Source organism: Podarcis melisellensis, assembly GCF_964234715.1.
Source record: "Podarcis melisellensis genome assembly, chromosome: 18".
NCBI classification, from domain to species: Eukaryota; Metazoa; Chordata; class Lepidosauria; order Squamata; family Lacertidae; genus Podarcis; species Podarcis melisellensis.
In genome coordinates this window covers 10,227,089-10,240,201 of record NC_138536.1, presented here as the reverse complement: position 1 = coordinate 10,240,201, position 13,113 = coordinate 10,227,089, and the positions used below count along the sequence as shown (strand labels likewise).

The 13,113-nt window shown below is 48.2% G+C and overlaps 2 protein-coding genes across 3 annotated transcripts in view; both read left to right on the top strand.

Annotated features, from left to right (window-relative positions):
* Window positions 1-1,579: 1,579 nt before the first annotated feature.
* Window positions 1,580-13,113, top strand: part of BABAM1 (BRISC and BRCA1 A complex member 1) — a 192,886-nt gene continuing 181,352 nt past the window's right edge. Inside the window, exons 1-8 of the mRNA XM_081895815.1 lie at window positions 1,580-1,916; window positions 2,182-2,240; window positions 2,776-2,896; window positions 5,451-5,529; window positions 5,706-5,730; window positions 6,073-6,202; window positions 8,252-8,338; window positions 9,864-10,083. Of these exons, the coding sequence (XP_081751941.1) occupies window positions 1,638-1,916; window positions 2,182-2,240; window positions 2,776-2,896; window positions 5,451-5,529; window positions 5,706-5,730; window positions 6,073-6,202; window positions 8,252-8,338; window positions 9,864-10,064 (981 nt within the window). The 5' untranslated portion in view covers window positions 1,580-1,637 and the 3' untranslated portion in view covers window positions 10,065-10,083. The remainder of the gene's footprint in view (window positions 1,917-2,181; window positions 2,241-2,775; window positions 2,897-5,450; window positions 5,530-5,705; window positions 5,731-6,072; window positions 6,203-8,251; window positions 8,339-9,863; window positions 10,084-13,113) is intronic.
* The window catches only part of USHBP1 (USH1 protein network component harmonin binding protein 1), a 30,274-nt gene continuing 28,971 nt past the window's right edge, over window positions 11,811-13,113 (top strand). Inside the window, exon 1 of one of the 2 annotated variants that reach the window (XM_081895488.1) lies at window positions 11,811-12,134. In XM_081895488.1, the coding sequence (XP_081751614.1) occupies window positions 11,875-12,134 (260 nt within the window). In that variant the 5' untranslated portion in view covers window positions 11,811-11,874. The remainder of the gene's footprint in view (window positions 12,135-13,113) is intronic. The other variant, XM_081895489.1, reaches the window with a different exon arrangement.

Here is a 13,113-nt window from a genome sequence, read left to right as displayed (position 1 = left end):
AAGAAAAGACTAAAAAACTATCACACATAACAATCTCTTATTTCCTGATTGCATCGACATCCTTTTCTTTGCCAGCCTTCTTTATATCTACTTCAACCAGGGTGATTCAGTTGCATTCCAGCTTTCTGGAATGAAAACAAGCAAAAACCCCAATCTATTGCAGAATTGCATCTTCCAACAGAGCTTCTCTTTTGCAAGGGAGAACTACAAATCCCAGCATCCATTGCGAGGAGAGGGGCATCCATATGGTTCTTCCCTTCCCTACACTTCCGGTCTGGTTTGCAAGGAGTCTTAATTTCGCAGCTGGGTTTGGTCTGTGTCTGATCACTGGTTTTACAGGTTGCTTGCGTTTGGAACAAAAGGGGTCGAGGTAGGTGGTTTTCCAGGAAAAGGGAGAGGTCATTTATGGGATGCAATATAATTGCTTTGGATGGGAGGATAAAGGATGCTAAGCGGATAATATTTGGTACAAAACCTCCTTTTTGTGCAGTATTTGGATAGCTCAGCTATTATGGGATGGGGAGGAGCTGCCAAGCCCTGCAAAGATAATTCATATTATTCTTTTGGTTGCAAAGGAAAATAAGAAAGATGGTGACTCTATGAGTTGTGCAACCAATTTCAGTTTTTGTGTGTGAAGTTGTCATGAATTTTGCAAATCTCTCTCTCTGTCCTGAATGGGGTAACTGTGCCCCTGAAGGACCAGGTGCGCAGCCTGGGAGTCCTTTTGGACTCACAGCTGTCCATGGAGGCGCAGGTCAATTCTGTGTCCAGGGCAGCTGTTTACCAGCAACATCCGCCTTGATTACTTTACATTCCTAAGCAAAATGTAAACTGTCTCAAATTTATATGGCGGATATATCTATGGGGATGGACAACACAAATCGCGGTAGAAAAGCTTGAACTCATTTAGGTTCTAAAAATCATGCATTGTAAGGATAATTTGTTTAGGAAAGGGTGTTTTTCATGCTATTAAATTGATAATTGACTGCTGTGTATTCTCTGCCACATACCTTTTGAGTAACAATTTCTTGGAGTCTTAATTTGAAAGAGATTTTGCACTCAGGTCTTGACATCCGATGCCCTTTTAAACGCATTGTGGGAGGGGAGATTTGTCTGTCTTTTTGTTATTGTTATTATTTCTTTTTATTGTGATTTACCGTCTCAGGGCAGTTCACAACATAACATTACCATGTAAAAAACACAAAATACATAAAAACAAGAACGTCGGATTATTTGTTTCTGTTCTTATTTTTATCATATATTTTGTGGTTTTTACATAGTAATGTTATGTTGTGACCTGCCCTGAAATATTGTTGTTATTATTAGGCCATGGTGAAACAGGAGGCTGAATTAGACAGGTCCCCTTTGGCTTGGTCCAGCAGCCAGACTTTTCTTGTGTCCTTATGGAACCTCCAGGTCCAGTGGCAGTCTATCTGGATTCCTAGTTTCTTAGGGGTATTTGGCCACTGTGAGGACAGGAGGCCCTTTAGCCCGATGTCCTTATGCTCCTGATCAGGACTCCCCCCATTATGGATCCGTTGCCCCCCCAATGGAGCTGTCACCCCCCAAACCGTGGTGCTTTCTCCCCTTTCTAGGAAACAGCAAACCTGGACTCCCCGCTTGACCGTGGGGCCCTGATGGACACCTCGGAGCCCAGCAGTGCGACGGAGGAGGAGGAGGAGAAAGTGACGGCCGAGCAGCGCCCCAGGACCCGCTCCAACCCCGAGGGCGCCGAAGACCGCACCCTGAGCGCCCAGGCGAGCGTGGGCAGCCGCAGCGAGGGCGAAGGGGAGGCGGCCAGCACGGGGGACAGCCCCCAGAGCGCCACGGCCACCAATGGGAAGGGCTGGCCTCCCGCAGTCCCGCCCACAGAATTCCAGGTCAGGACACCACGGGTCAACTGCCCGGAAAAAGTGGTGAGTAGCTTATTCTGTCCTCGGCTTTTTCACGCCAGCCCCAACTTGGTCCCCTGAGCTCATCCTAGAAGAGGAGGTTTTAGAGATTTGTTGGGCAGTTGGGGATAGCTCAGTTGGTAGAGCATGAGACTCTTGATCTCAGGGTCGTGGGTTTGAGCCCCGCGTTGGGCATTGAATGGGGTTGGGACCCTCGGGGTCTCTTCCAACTCTACAATTCTATTGTTCTATGGATATTCTTGATATTCTCTCTCTCTCTCTCTCTCAGATCATCTGCCTTGACCTCTCGGAGGAAATGTCCCACTCGAAACTGGAGTCGTTCAACGGGTGAGTGGCCTTGTTCCTTCTGGTCGGCCGACATTTTTCTGTTGCGGAGCTACAATGTTTTTTCCTGTTTTTTCCTGTTTTATTCTGTTTTTAATCTGTTGGGAGTTGTCCAAAGTGGGCGGGATATAAATAAGAAATTATTATTAATAGTATTGTTTCTGTTTCACATTGTGATAGTTCCTTTTTTTTAAAAAAAAAGTTTGTTATTAACAATTTCAACATATCAAAACATCTCATATTCATTATTTTTCCCCCTTCCCCCCACCTCCCCATCAAGCCCCCCCAAGACTTCCCTCAGCTCCTCTCTCTGCTTTTTCAACACATATTATTCTCTGCATACTATAAAACTGTATAAATCCTTATATCTCTGCTCTGTTAACAATCAATAAATCTGTGTATGTTTATTCAAAACCTGCCAAGGAGTCCAATTCATTTTGTTATCTTTTTAAGTAATTTGAAGTTCCCATTCTTCTTTGAAGTCACAGTTGTCTTTATCTTGCAATTTATATGTGGGCATATTCTCTCTCTCTGGAAGGTCGAAAACTAACGCTCTGAACATCTCCCAGAAGATGATAGAGATGTTCGTCCGGACCAAGCACAAAATTGACAAGAGCCACGAGTTTGCGCTGGTGGTGGTCAACAACGACGTCACCTGGGTACTTTTTGGCTTCCTCTATCTCTTTTCTCTGACCACCCATCATAGCTGTCAAGTGTCCCTTATTTGGAGGGACAGTCCCTTATCCCAGCGCTGTGTCCCGCTGCTGTCCCTTACTGATAATGTCCCTTAAATTTCCCGGGTTTCAAAGGAAGCAGCTCCTCTTCCTCCCTCCCTGCTGGCCAGGGAGGAGGGTGGCTCCAACTGTGTTGCTTGGCTGCCCGGCCCGCCCCCCCTCCGGCCTCCTCTCACCAGCCTCGGCCCCCGGGAACCCCTCCCCGCCGGGACTGGTGGGAGCCTTGGGCCCTTCTGCCGCCATCCTCCTCGCGGCTGCCGAACTGAGCGTCTCTGCCTGTCACCGCCCCTCCCGCTCGGCCGTTCTGCAGCTGTGCCACCGAAGGACCTGAATGAGATGGGCAGCCTGGCATGGTCTATGAATTGATGAGGAGCCTTGAGAGGAGAGCGAGGGCAACCATAGAGAAAGCAGTTCAGAGAGAGGAGGAAGAGGAAGAGGCGGAGAGATTTGTTGGGCAGGTGTTCCAAGGGCTACAAGGGAAGGACCGCAAGCGCTTCTCCCATAGATTTGTAGCGGTAGACTAGCATAGATGGTCTGTTCCGCGGGTTTACTTCGGCCGCTATTTCCCCCCCTCTTCCTCCCGCCCCACCTGATAGAATTGAGAGCTGCAGATGGAGCACGAGAGAAAAGATACAGAACTGCAGCAGCATCTTCGTAGCTTGGACTTCGTTTTGCGCGAAAAGTGGTCGCTGCTTGTAGTTCTTTAATTGCAGTGTTTCATCGGCTGCTGTCTTGAGCAACAACCTCTGGAAACGAAGGGCTAAAAACTGGCGCTGCTCTCCAAAATTATCTGGCCCTTTTAACTGGTTGACTAAAATCCCTTCTTTTGGCTGCTGGTCCCTTATTTTCAAATCTGGAAGTTGACAGCTATGCCACCCATTTGACTGCAAACTTCTCAAGGGTTGCGGTTTCTATTGCCCCCCCTCCCCAACTGTGGCAGCTTCTGATCTGCCCCGTCACATTTCACCCGACGGTTGTGTTTCTTTTGCCCAAGCCCTTTAGCCGTGGAGTTGGAGGAGATGCTAGAATCGTAGAATTGGAAGAGACCCCTAAGGGTCATCAAGTCCAACCCGCGGCAAGACAGGAATCTTTCGCCCGACGTGGGGCTACATTAAAGGCAATTATATGAGATGTCTAAAGAAGACAACAAGAAAGGATTTAGTTACACCATTTCTAGATTTCAAAAGGAAGTCATAGAAGGGAAAGTGAAGTTGCTGAAGGGTGCATATAGTATTCTGCTAGAATGGGAAACTAAAGATGAGGTGGTTAAATCGGTCATGATCAAATGGGCACTAGATATAGGACATAACATACAATTCGAAGATTGGGAAAAACTGTGGAAAACAGACTTAACATTTACAGATTGTTCTCTTCTGAAAGAAAATTACACGAAAACGATGTATAGATGGTATATAACACCAGTACAGAGAGTAAAAATGTATAAAACTTGGTCAAACATATGCTGGAAATGTAAAGACAAGAAAGGGACCTTTTACCATATGTGGTGGGAATGCAGAGAAATTAAAAAAAAGGGAAATGATATACAATGAGTTGAAGAAAATGTTTAAAATGACATGTATAAAAAGAGCTATCTCATGTTTTCTACTCTATCCCCTCCGACAGTTTGGATGCCTTTTCCCAGCTTCTCAATCTCCTTTTTTTTGTGGGGAGGTAAACTGTGCGTTAAACCACAGAGCCTAGGGCTTGCTGATCAGAAGGGCGGTGGTTCGAATCCCCGCAACAGGGTGAGCTCCTGTTGCTCGGTCCCTGCTCCTGCCAACCTAGCAGTTTGAAAGCACGTCAAAGTGCAAATAGATAAATAGGTACTGCTCCAGCAGGAAGGTAAACGACATTTCCGTGCGCTGCTCTGGTTCGCCAGAAGCGGCTTCGTCAATCTGGCCACATGACCCGGAAGCTGTACGCCGGCTCCCTCGGCCAATAAAGCGAGATGAGCGCCGCAACCCCAGAGTCAGACACTACTGGACCTAATGCTCAGGGGTCCCTTTACCTTAAATAACCTTCCTACTTGTAGCTTTTCCTTTGTCTTGCGATGCTCAAGGAGTTCAAGGATACTTTTAAACAACAATTTTATAAGTTGTGTGCCCTTGTTTCTCAGTTTGATCCTTTTACATGATTACGTGTGTTTGGTGGTATTTTATGCATTGTGGGTCCTGCCATTATTTTTATTGATTCCAGTTTAGTAATCCTTTATTGCAACTGTAAAGTGTCAACGGCTTAATTATTAACGGCTGATTTTTAATTTTACTGTTGGCTGGTGTATTCTAATGGGTAGCTGAATATTGCTGTATTTGATATAAGCCGTTTAGTTTAAAGTTATGTTTTTATTGCGACTTTTTGTAGTGGGTCAGGTTTGCAAACTGCCTTGTGTGCAGTAAAATAGAAAGGCACAAATCAAAAGTGAAAAGAAATGAAAATGGATAATCACCTGTTTTCTGGTTTTCTTCCCCTACCCCGCCAGCTCTCTGGATTCACCTCTGATCCTAGAGAAGTTTGCAGCTGTTTGTATGACCTGGAGACAGTGGTGTGCAAGTCCTTCAGTATCCTTCTGGCCGTGTGCCGGCGGAATTGCGGCGGGTTGGGCTAGATGACCTTTGGGGGTCCCTGATTTAGGGGATTTAGGAATCTGGACTGGGACTTGCCCCAGCTGGATACCAGCTGTGGCAAGAGCATACTGCGGAGAATTATCCACCTTAACTCTTCTCCCTCTTTGAAGATCTCGAAGGTCTTTTCAGCCTCATGTAAGTTTCTCCTGGTGGGATGGGCATTGGGTTGTTCCTGGGATGCTTCAGACAAGAAACCTTTTCCCTGGAGATGCCAGCTGGGACTAGACCCTGGGACCTTCTGCACTACCGCACTGTGACCCACCCCTTAAAAATAAGGCGCTAGTCCTCATGATTCTGCATCGACTGCTGAGTCGAGCAGGAAGGATCCTGGTTGCCTTATGAACAGGGGAAGTGGGCTTTCCCCGTTGCTCCCTCTAGCTCAGGGGGTGGGCACAAAATTAGGGGAGCCTGCAGGAAACCTGCTATCAGTCCAGGTCCCCGGACCCAAATTCCCCTCCTTCTCCCTCATCTACGCAGACAGCAGAAGACAGAACTGCCCGTGACGGAGAATGTGCAGAGCATCCCACCGCCGTACGTGGTCAGAACCATCCTGGTTTATAGCCGGCCAGCTTGCCATCCCCCGGTCACAATCACGGAACAGATGAAGGTGCCCTTTTTCTTCCTTTTTTTATAAAAAATAATTATTTTTTGTTGTTGTTTAGTCGTGTCTGCCTCTTCGTGGCCCCCTGGACCAGAGCACGCCAGGCACTTCTGTCTTCCACTGCCTCCCGCAGTTTGGTCAAACTCATGCTGGTAGCTTTGAGAACACTATCCAACCATCTCGTCCTCTGTCGTCCCCTTCTCCTTGTGCCCTCCATCTTTCCCAACATCAGGGTCTTTTCCAGGGAGTCTTCTCTTCTCATGAGGTGGCCAAAGTCTTGGAGCCTCAGCTTCAGGATCTGTCCTTCCTGTGAGCACTCAGGGCTGATTTCCTTCATAATGGAGAGGTTTGATCTTCTTGCAGTCCATGGGACTCTCAAGAGTCTCCTCCAGCACCAGAATTCAAAAGCTCTCACCTGTGGCTCCTACAAGCTGCCTGCAGGTGGCAGTGGCCACATCCTAGGATTGGCTTTGACTGGTTGACTGATCCAGGTGAGGGGAGCCGATGGGCCTCGGACCCTCAGTGAGTTAGGGGCCCCCCCTGCATGCGAAGACCCGCTCTGGTGGATGGAGCGGATGAGACCAAGTGGGCCCAGTGGTCAAGAAGGCAGTTTCTGCCCATGCCATAAATAATAATAATAATAATAATAATAATAATAATAATAATAATAATTTTTTATTTATACCCCGCCCTTCCTGGTTCAAAAACCGGGCTCGGGGCGGCTAACAACAAATTTAAAACACTTAATTGATGCAACAAAAAACAGCATAAAATATGGTATAAAACATGAATAACGATAAATTCAGAATTCAAAAATCAATTTGGGGGGAAATCCATTCAAAAAACATTAGCTGATCCCCAGGGCTAGCTGGCTGAATTAGTCCTATTTGGGCCAGCGAGGAGGCCAGGGGAGAATTAGCTGAGGGATCCCAGAGCGGGTAATCTTCATAAAAAGGGAAGGGAAGGGAAATAAACGATCAGGCTGAATTCAAATTAAAGGCCAGGTGGAATAGCCTGTCTTACAGGCCCTGTGGAAGGAGGTTAAATGCTGCAGGGCCCTGGTCTCATGGGACAGAGCATTCCACCAGGTCGGAGCCATCACTGAGAAGGCCCTGGCCCTGGTGGAGGATAGTCTGACTTCCTTAGGGCCCGGGACCTCCAAACTATGGTTATTCATGGACCTTAAGGTCATCTGCGGGGCAGACCAGGAGAGGCGGTCCCGTAAATAAAGGGAAGTGAGGGGCAGGTGGGGCTCATCCACCTGGGAAGGGAGCCCATCTAGGAGAAGGAAAACTCTGGCCCTAAACCTCCACTGCCTCATGCGACATCTTCGGGAGAAGAAAAGGCTCAGGAGTAGACCCTTCGCAAATCTGGAGTGGAGTCCCTAAGATGGCTGGACGGTGCCTTGTACGCCTGTTTCTGGCAACTCCCGCAGCCCAGCTGGTGCCAAACATCTTGTTCTGCATCTCTTCGGACCCCATCAGTGAGGTCAAGAGGGGTGGTGGTGGTCCTGTCGCCTGGACAGCCCAGGACCTCCAGACACATTGCCCAGTCTTGCTCCCCGGGGAGGTCACTTGGGTACTGTTAGTGCAGCAGTTTGGCTTCACCCACCAAGGTGCACTCCATTACATCTTGAGACAGATGGATGTTGTTGTTGTTGAGTCATTTAGTCGTGTCCGACTCTTGGTGACCCCCTGGACCAGAGCACGCCAGGCACTCCTGTCTTCCACTGCCTCCCGCAGTTTGGTCAAACTCATGCTGGTAGCTTTGAGAACACTGTCCCACCATCTCGTCCTCCGTTGTCCCCTTCTCCTTGTGCCCTCCATCTTTCCCAACATCAGGGTCTTTTCCAGGGAGTCTTCTCTTCTCATGAGGTGGCCAAAGTACTGGAGCCTCAGCTTCAGGATCTGTCCTTCCAGTGAGTACTCAGGGCTGATTTCCTTAAGATTTCCTTAAGAAAGAAACAGGTGGATGCCAACTAGTAAATTTTGCTGGCATCTATACCGTGCTTCCATTCGTGACCATCTTGGTGCTACTGTTGTCTTTTCCGCACAGAAAATGCTGCAGTGCCCTTACTACTACTTTGATGTGCTCTACATCCACAACGGCTTCGAGGACAAAGAGGAGGAAACCAGCTGGAAGGTAAACGGCATTGTTGGGCCAGGAAGTGAGCAGGGACACTGAGGTTCCCTAAATGTTGCCAGTCATCTCTCAGGAGCCAGCTTGGCCAAGTTCAGGAGCAGATTGCTGGCAAGATCTCACTCCACTGCTGAGATCATAGAATCAGAGAGTTGGAAGAGACCACAAGGGCCATCGAGTCCAACCCCCTGCCAAGCAGAAAACACCATCAGAGCACTCCTGACATATGGTTGTCAAGCCTCTGCTTAAAGACCTCCAAAGAAGGAGACTCCACCACACTCCTTGGCAGCAAATTCCACTGTCAAACAACTCTTACTGTCAGGAAGTTCTTCCTAATGTTTAGGTGGAATCTTCTTTCTTGTAGTTTGGATCCATTGCTCCGTGTCTGCTTCTCTGGAGCAGCAGAAAACAACCTTTCTCCCTCCTCTATGTGACATCCTTTTATATATTGGAACAAGGCTATCATATCCCCCCTTAACCTCCTCTTCTCCAGGCTAAACATGCCCAGCTCCCTTAGCCGTTCCTCATAAGGCATCGTTTCCAGGCCTTTGACCATTTTGGTTGCCCTCCTCTGGACATGTTCCAGTTTGTCAGTGTCCTTCTTGAAGGACACTGATGCGCTGGTTGTGGCTGCCAGACTAGTGACTGGGAGCAGCCGCCGAGAACATATAAGACTGGCTGCCAGCACTTTCCCGAGCACCGTTCAAAGTGTTGGTGCAGACCTTTAAAGCCCTAAATGGCCACAGCCCTGTAGACCTGAAGGAGCGTCTCCACCTCCATCATTCAATTCCATCAGACACTGAGGTCCACCTCTGAGGGTCTTCTGGGGGCTCCCTCCCAGCGAGAAAAGAAGGGAACTGGGCAGAGGGCCTTCTCAGTGGTGGCTCCCTCCCTGTAGAACATCCTCCAAGCAGATGTCAAGGAGATGAAAAACTATCTGACTTTTAGAAGACATCTGAAGGCAGCCCCGAATAGGGAAGTTTGTAATGTTTGATGTTTTAGTATATTCTGATATATGCTGTGAGCAGCCCAGACTGTTCATCATCATCATGGTGAAAACCTTGGAATATGCAGAGACGGCAAAATTGACAGCGCTGATGAAAGATACAAATTTTGAATCTTTCAAAGATGACTAGAAACCATTTTCTAGCCTATATATTAAAAGTTTTCCCCTGTGCAAAGACCACAGTGGGGTTTGAAGTGTCAGAAAATAGCAGAAAATATTTTTACAAAACATGTTAGAGGATGAAATTAGATAAGACAGAATTGTAAAACATGGCTTCTGTTGCAGAGTTACTTATCTCCTTGACATGCAATTTGGGTTATAAACATTGATGTTGGGTGTGTGGGAAGTTGCTAGTTCTGCTGAATTGGAATATAATTGTTGAATAACAGATGTAGCTTTCTATATGGAAAAAAGAACAGTATTAATGCTGTGTTATATGGGGCAACCTAGTCTTGTGGGCGGGGTACAAATATTAAAATTATTGCCATCACTATACCTTTGCGGTTCCTCTCTCCTCTCCAGGAGACCTTTGCTTTCTTCAGCAACCTGGACAGCAAAGGCACCAACTACAAGTACGAAGTGTCGCTGACCGGGCCGGCCGTGGAGCTGCACAACTGCATGGCCAAACTCCTTGCCCACCCGCTGCAGAGACCCTTCCAGACCCACGCCTCCTACAGCATGCTGGAGGAAGAGGAGGCAGTGGAGATTGAGGCCGTCGTGTGACTTGGGGGGGGGGGGAGACGTGGACCCGAAGGACTCTGACTCTCTCTCTCTCTCTCTCTCTCTCTCTCTCTCTGTTTGCAAAACATGTTTTAGTATATTCTGATATATGCTGTGAGCAGCCCAGACTGTTTATCATCATCATGGTGGAAACCTTGGAGTATGCAGAGACGGCAAAATTGACAGTGCTGGTGAAAGATACAAATTTCGAATCTTTCAAAGATGACTAGAAACCTTTCTAGTCTATATATATAAAGTTTTCCCCTGTGCAAAGACCACAGTGGGGTTTGAAGTGTCAGAAAATAGCAGAAAATTGCCAGGCCAGCAAACGTATCTCTGCAGCCCACTTTCCGCATGTCCTTAGCATTGTTGGGGATTGAACTCTTTGTGTGCTTCTTCCGTAAATGCAAGCTGTCTGTCAGTTTCTCTCCCCCCCCCCCAAAGCAGTTGCCAGATATTGCTGGGGGCGGGGGGAACGACGTAGGGGTGTAAGAAGTTGGCTACCTTCCTTTTTCGTGGTCCGTAGTGAAGTGGGCAGAGAGGAAGGGAGAAGGGGATGTTGAATGTCAGCTGATTAAAAAGGCCTTTCCAATGGTTAAAGTCTCCAGAAATTTATTTGCGTTCTGGGAATTTAAGAGGGGTCCCCCCCCTTATTTATTTTTGAATAAATTTTATTAGATTTTATAAAGAGAGATACGTGCCTCTTCTGGTCCGGGGAGACCAGCAGGATGGAGAGCTTGTTGCTTCAGGAAGGAGGGACACCTTTGCCTCTTCAAGTCTCCCGCCTCTCCTGCTTCAGCTTCTACTTCTGATTCTGGACTGCTGTCTGCCACAGACTCTCCCCGCTCACTAACTCCTGTTATCCCTTCCGTTTCTGACACCACCTCTTCCCAGTCTTCTCCCTCGGCTCTTTCTTCCCACTCGTCATCATCCCACCACCCTGAGCCTTCTTCCTTTCAGGGTTCCCCAGCTGGTTCCTGTACGTCCAACCAGTCCCTGACATCTGGCTTAATTGTTCCTATTAACCTGGAAGCTGAACATTTACATGGAGGTTTTCCCCCAAGCAATCGGAGACTATGCCTGCATGCAGCCAACCTCTCCTCTGCCCTTTTCAGCCCTCTTCTGGTTCTGGGAGATCAGCAGGGAGGGGAGCTTATCGTAGCAGGAGAGGAAGACACCCACCTGACCCATCTCTTTCTTTTGCGCCTTCTCCTCTACCTCCGAATCTGGGCTGCTCTCTGCCACAGACTCCCCCCACTCACTAAACCCTGTTACCTTTTCAGCTTCCAACACTCCCTTCCTCCCAGTCTTCTCCCTCCGCCCCTCCCTGGGCTCTGAGCCTTCTTCCCTTGGGGGTCCCCCAGCTACAGTATTTTTTGCTCTTTAAGACTCACTTTTCCCCTCCTAAAAAGGAAGGGGAAATGTGTGTGCATCTTATGAAGCGAATGCAGGCTGCGCAGCTATCCCAGAAGCCAGAACAGCAAGAGGGATTGCTGCTTTCGCTGCACAGCGATCCCTCTTGCTGTTCTGGCTTCTGAGATTCAGAATATTTTTCTTCTTGTTTTCCTCCTCCAAAAACTAGGTGCGTCTTGTGGTCTGGTGCGTCTTATTAGTTCCTCCTGCCGTTCCTCTGCACCCAACCTTCCTGTGACACAGCTCCAGATCGAGAGGCCTGGAGGGTTACATTTGACCCTTGAAGCTGAGATTCCTCACCCCTGATCTAGCAAGACAGGGAAATATGCCGATGCCAACCAAAGAAGCAGCCTTAGGTCCATTCATTGCCATGCGTTTGCTCTGAACAGGGCTGGGTTGCATGCCACCCCTGGTTGTTGTTTTTCCATTCGCCACACGCCAGTTTGAGGCTGGAGCAGAGGGAGAGGAACTTTCCTCCTGCTGCTCCCAGCTCAACTCCTCCCTCTCGCTGAGGACAGGAAACATGTCCAGGCTGTTTGGAGTTTTGAAACAGGAAAGGACGGCTGCCTGCCACTCCGGATGGACCTGCAGAGAGCAGGCTGTTTCTCTCTTGCTACTCTCCAGTTTAGCCAGAGGGCAGGAGAAGCTGGAATGGAGAAGGTGAGTGCAGAAGGTTTTGCTTTATATCTGAAGGAGCGTCTCCACCCCCATCGTTCTACCCGGACACTGAGGTCCAGCTCCGAGGGCCTTTTGGCGGTTCCCTCATTGTGAGAAGTGAGGTTTCAGGGAACCAGGCAGAGGGCCTTGTCGGTGGTGGCGCCCTTCCTGTGGAACACCCCTCCACCAGATGTCAAAGAGAACAACAACTACCAGACTTTTAGAAGACATCTGAAGGCAGCCCTGTTTAGGGAAGCTTTTAATGTATTTAATGTAATAACTATTGTATTTTAGTATTGTGTTGGAAGCCATCCAGAGTGGCTGGGGAAGCCCAGCCAGATGGGCAGGGTATAAATAATTTTTTATTATTATTATTATTATTATTATTATTATTATTATTATTATTATTATTATTATTATTATTACAGTGGTACCTCAGGTTACATATGCTTCAGGTTACAGACGTTTCAGGTTATAGACTCCGCTAACCAAGAAATAGTACCTGGGGTTAAGAACTTTGCTTCAGAATGAGAACAGAAATCGTGCTCCAGCGGCGTGGCAACAGCAGGAGGCCCCATTAGCTAAAGTGGTGCTTCAGGCTAAGAACAGTCTCAGGTTAAGAACGGACCTCAGGAACGAGTTCTTAACCTGAGGTAAAGGTAAAAGGACCCCTGACCATTAGGTCCAGTCGTGGCCAACTCTGGGGTTGCGGCGCTCATCTCGCTTTATTGGCCAAGGGAGCCGGCGTACAGCTTCCGGGTCATGTGGCTAGCAGGACTAAGCCGCTTCTGGCGAACCAGAGCAGCGCACGGAAACGCCGTTTACCTTCCCACCAGAATGGTACCTATTTATCTACTTGCACTTTGACGTGCTTTCAAACTGCTAGGTTGGCAGGAGCTGGGACTGAGCAACGGGAGCTTACCCTATCGCGGGGATTCAAACCGCCGACCTTCTGATCGGCAAGTCCTAGGCTCAGTGGTTT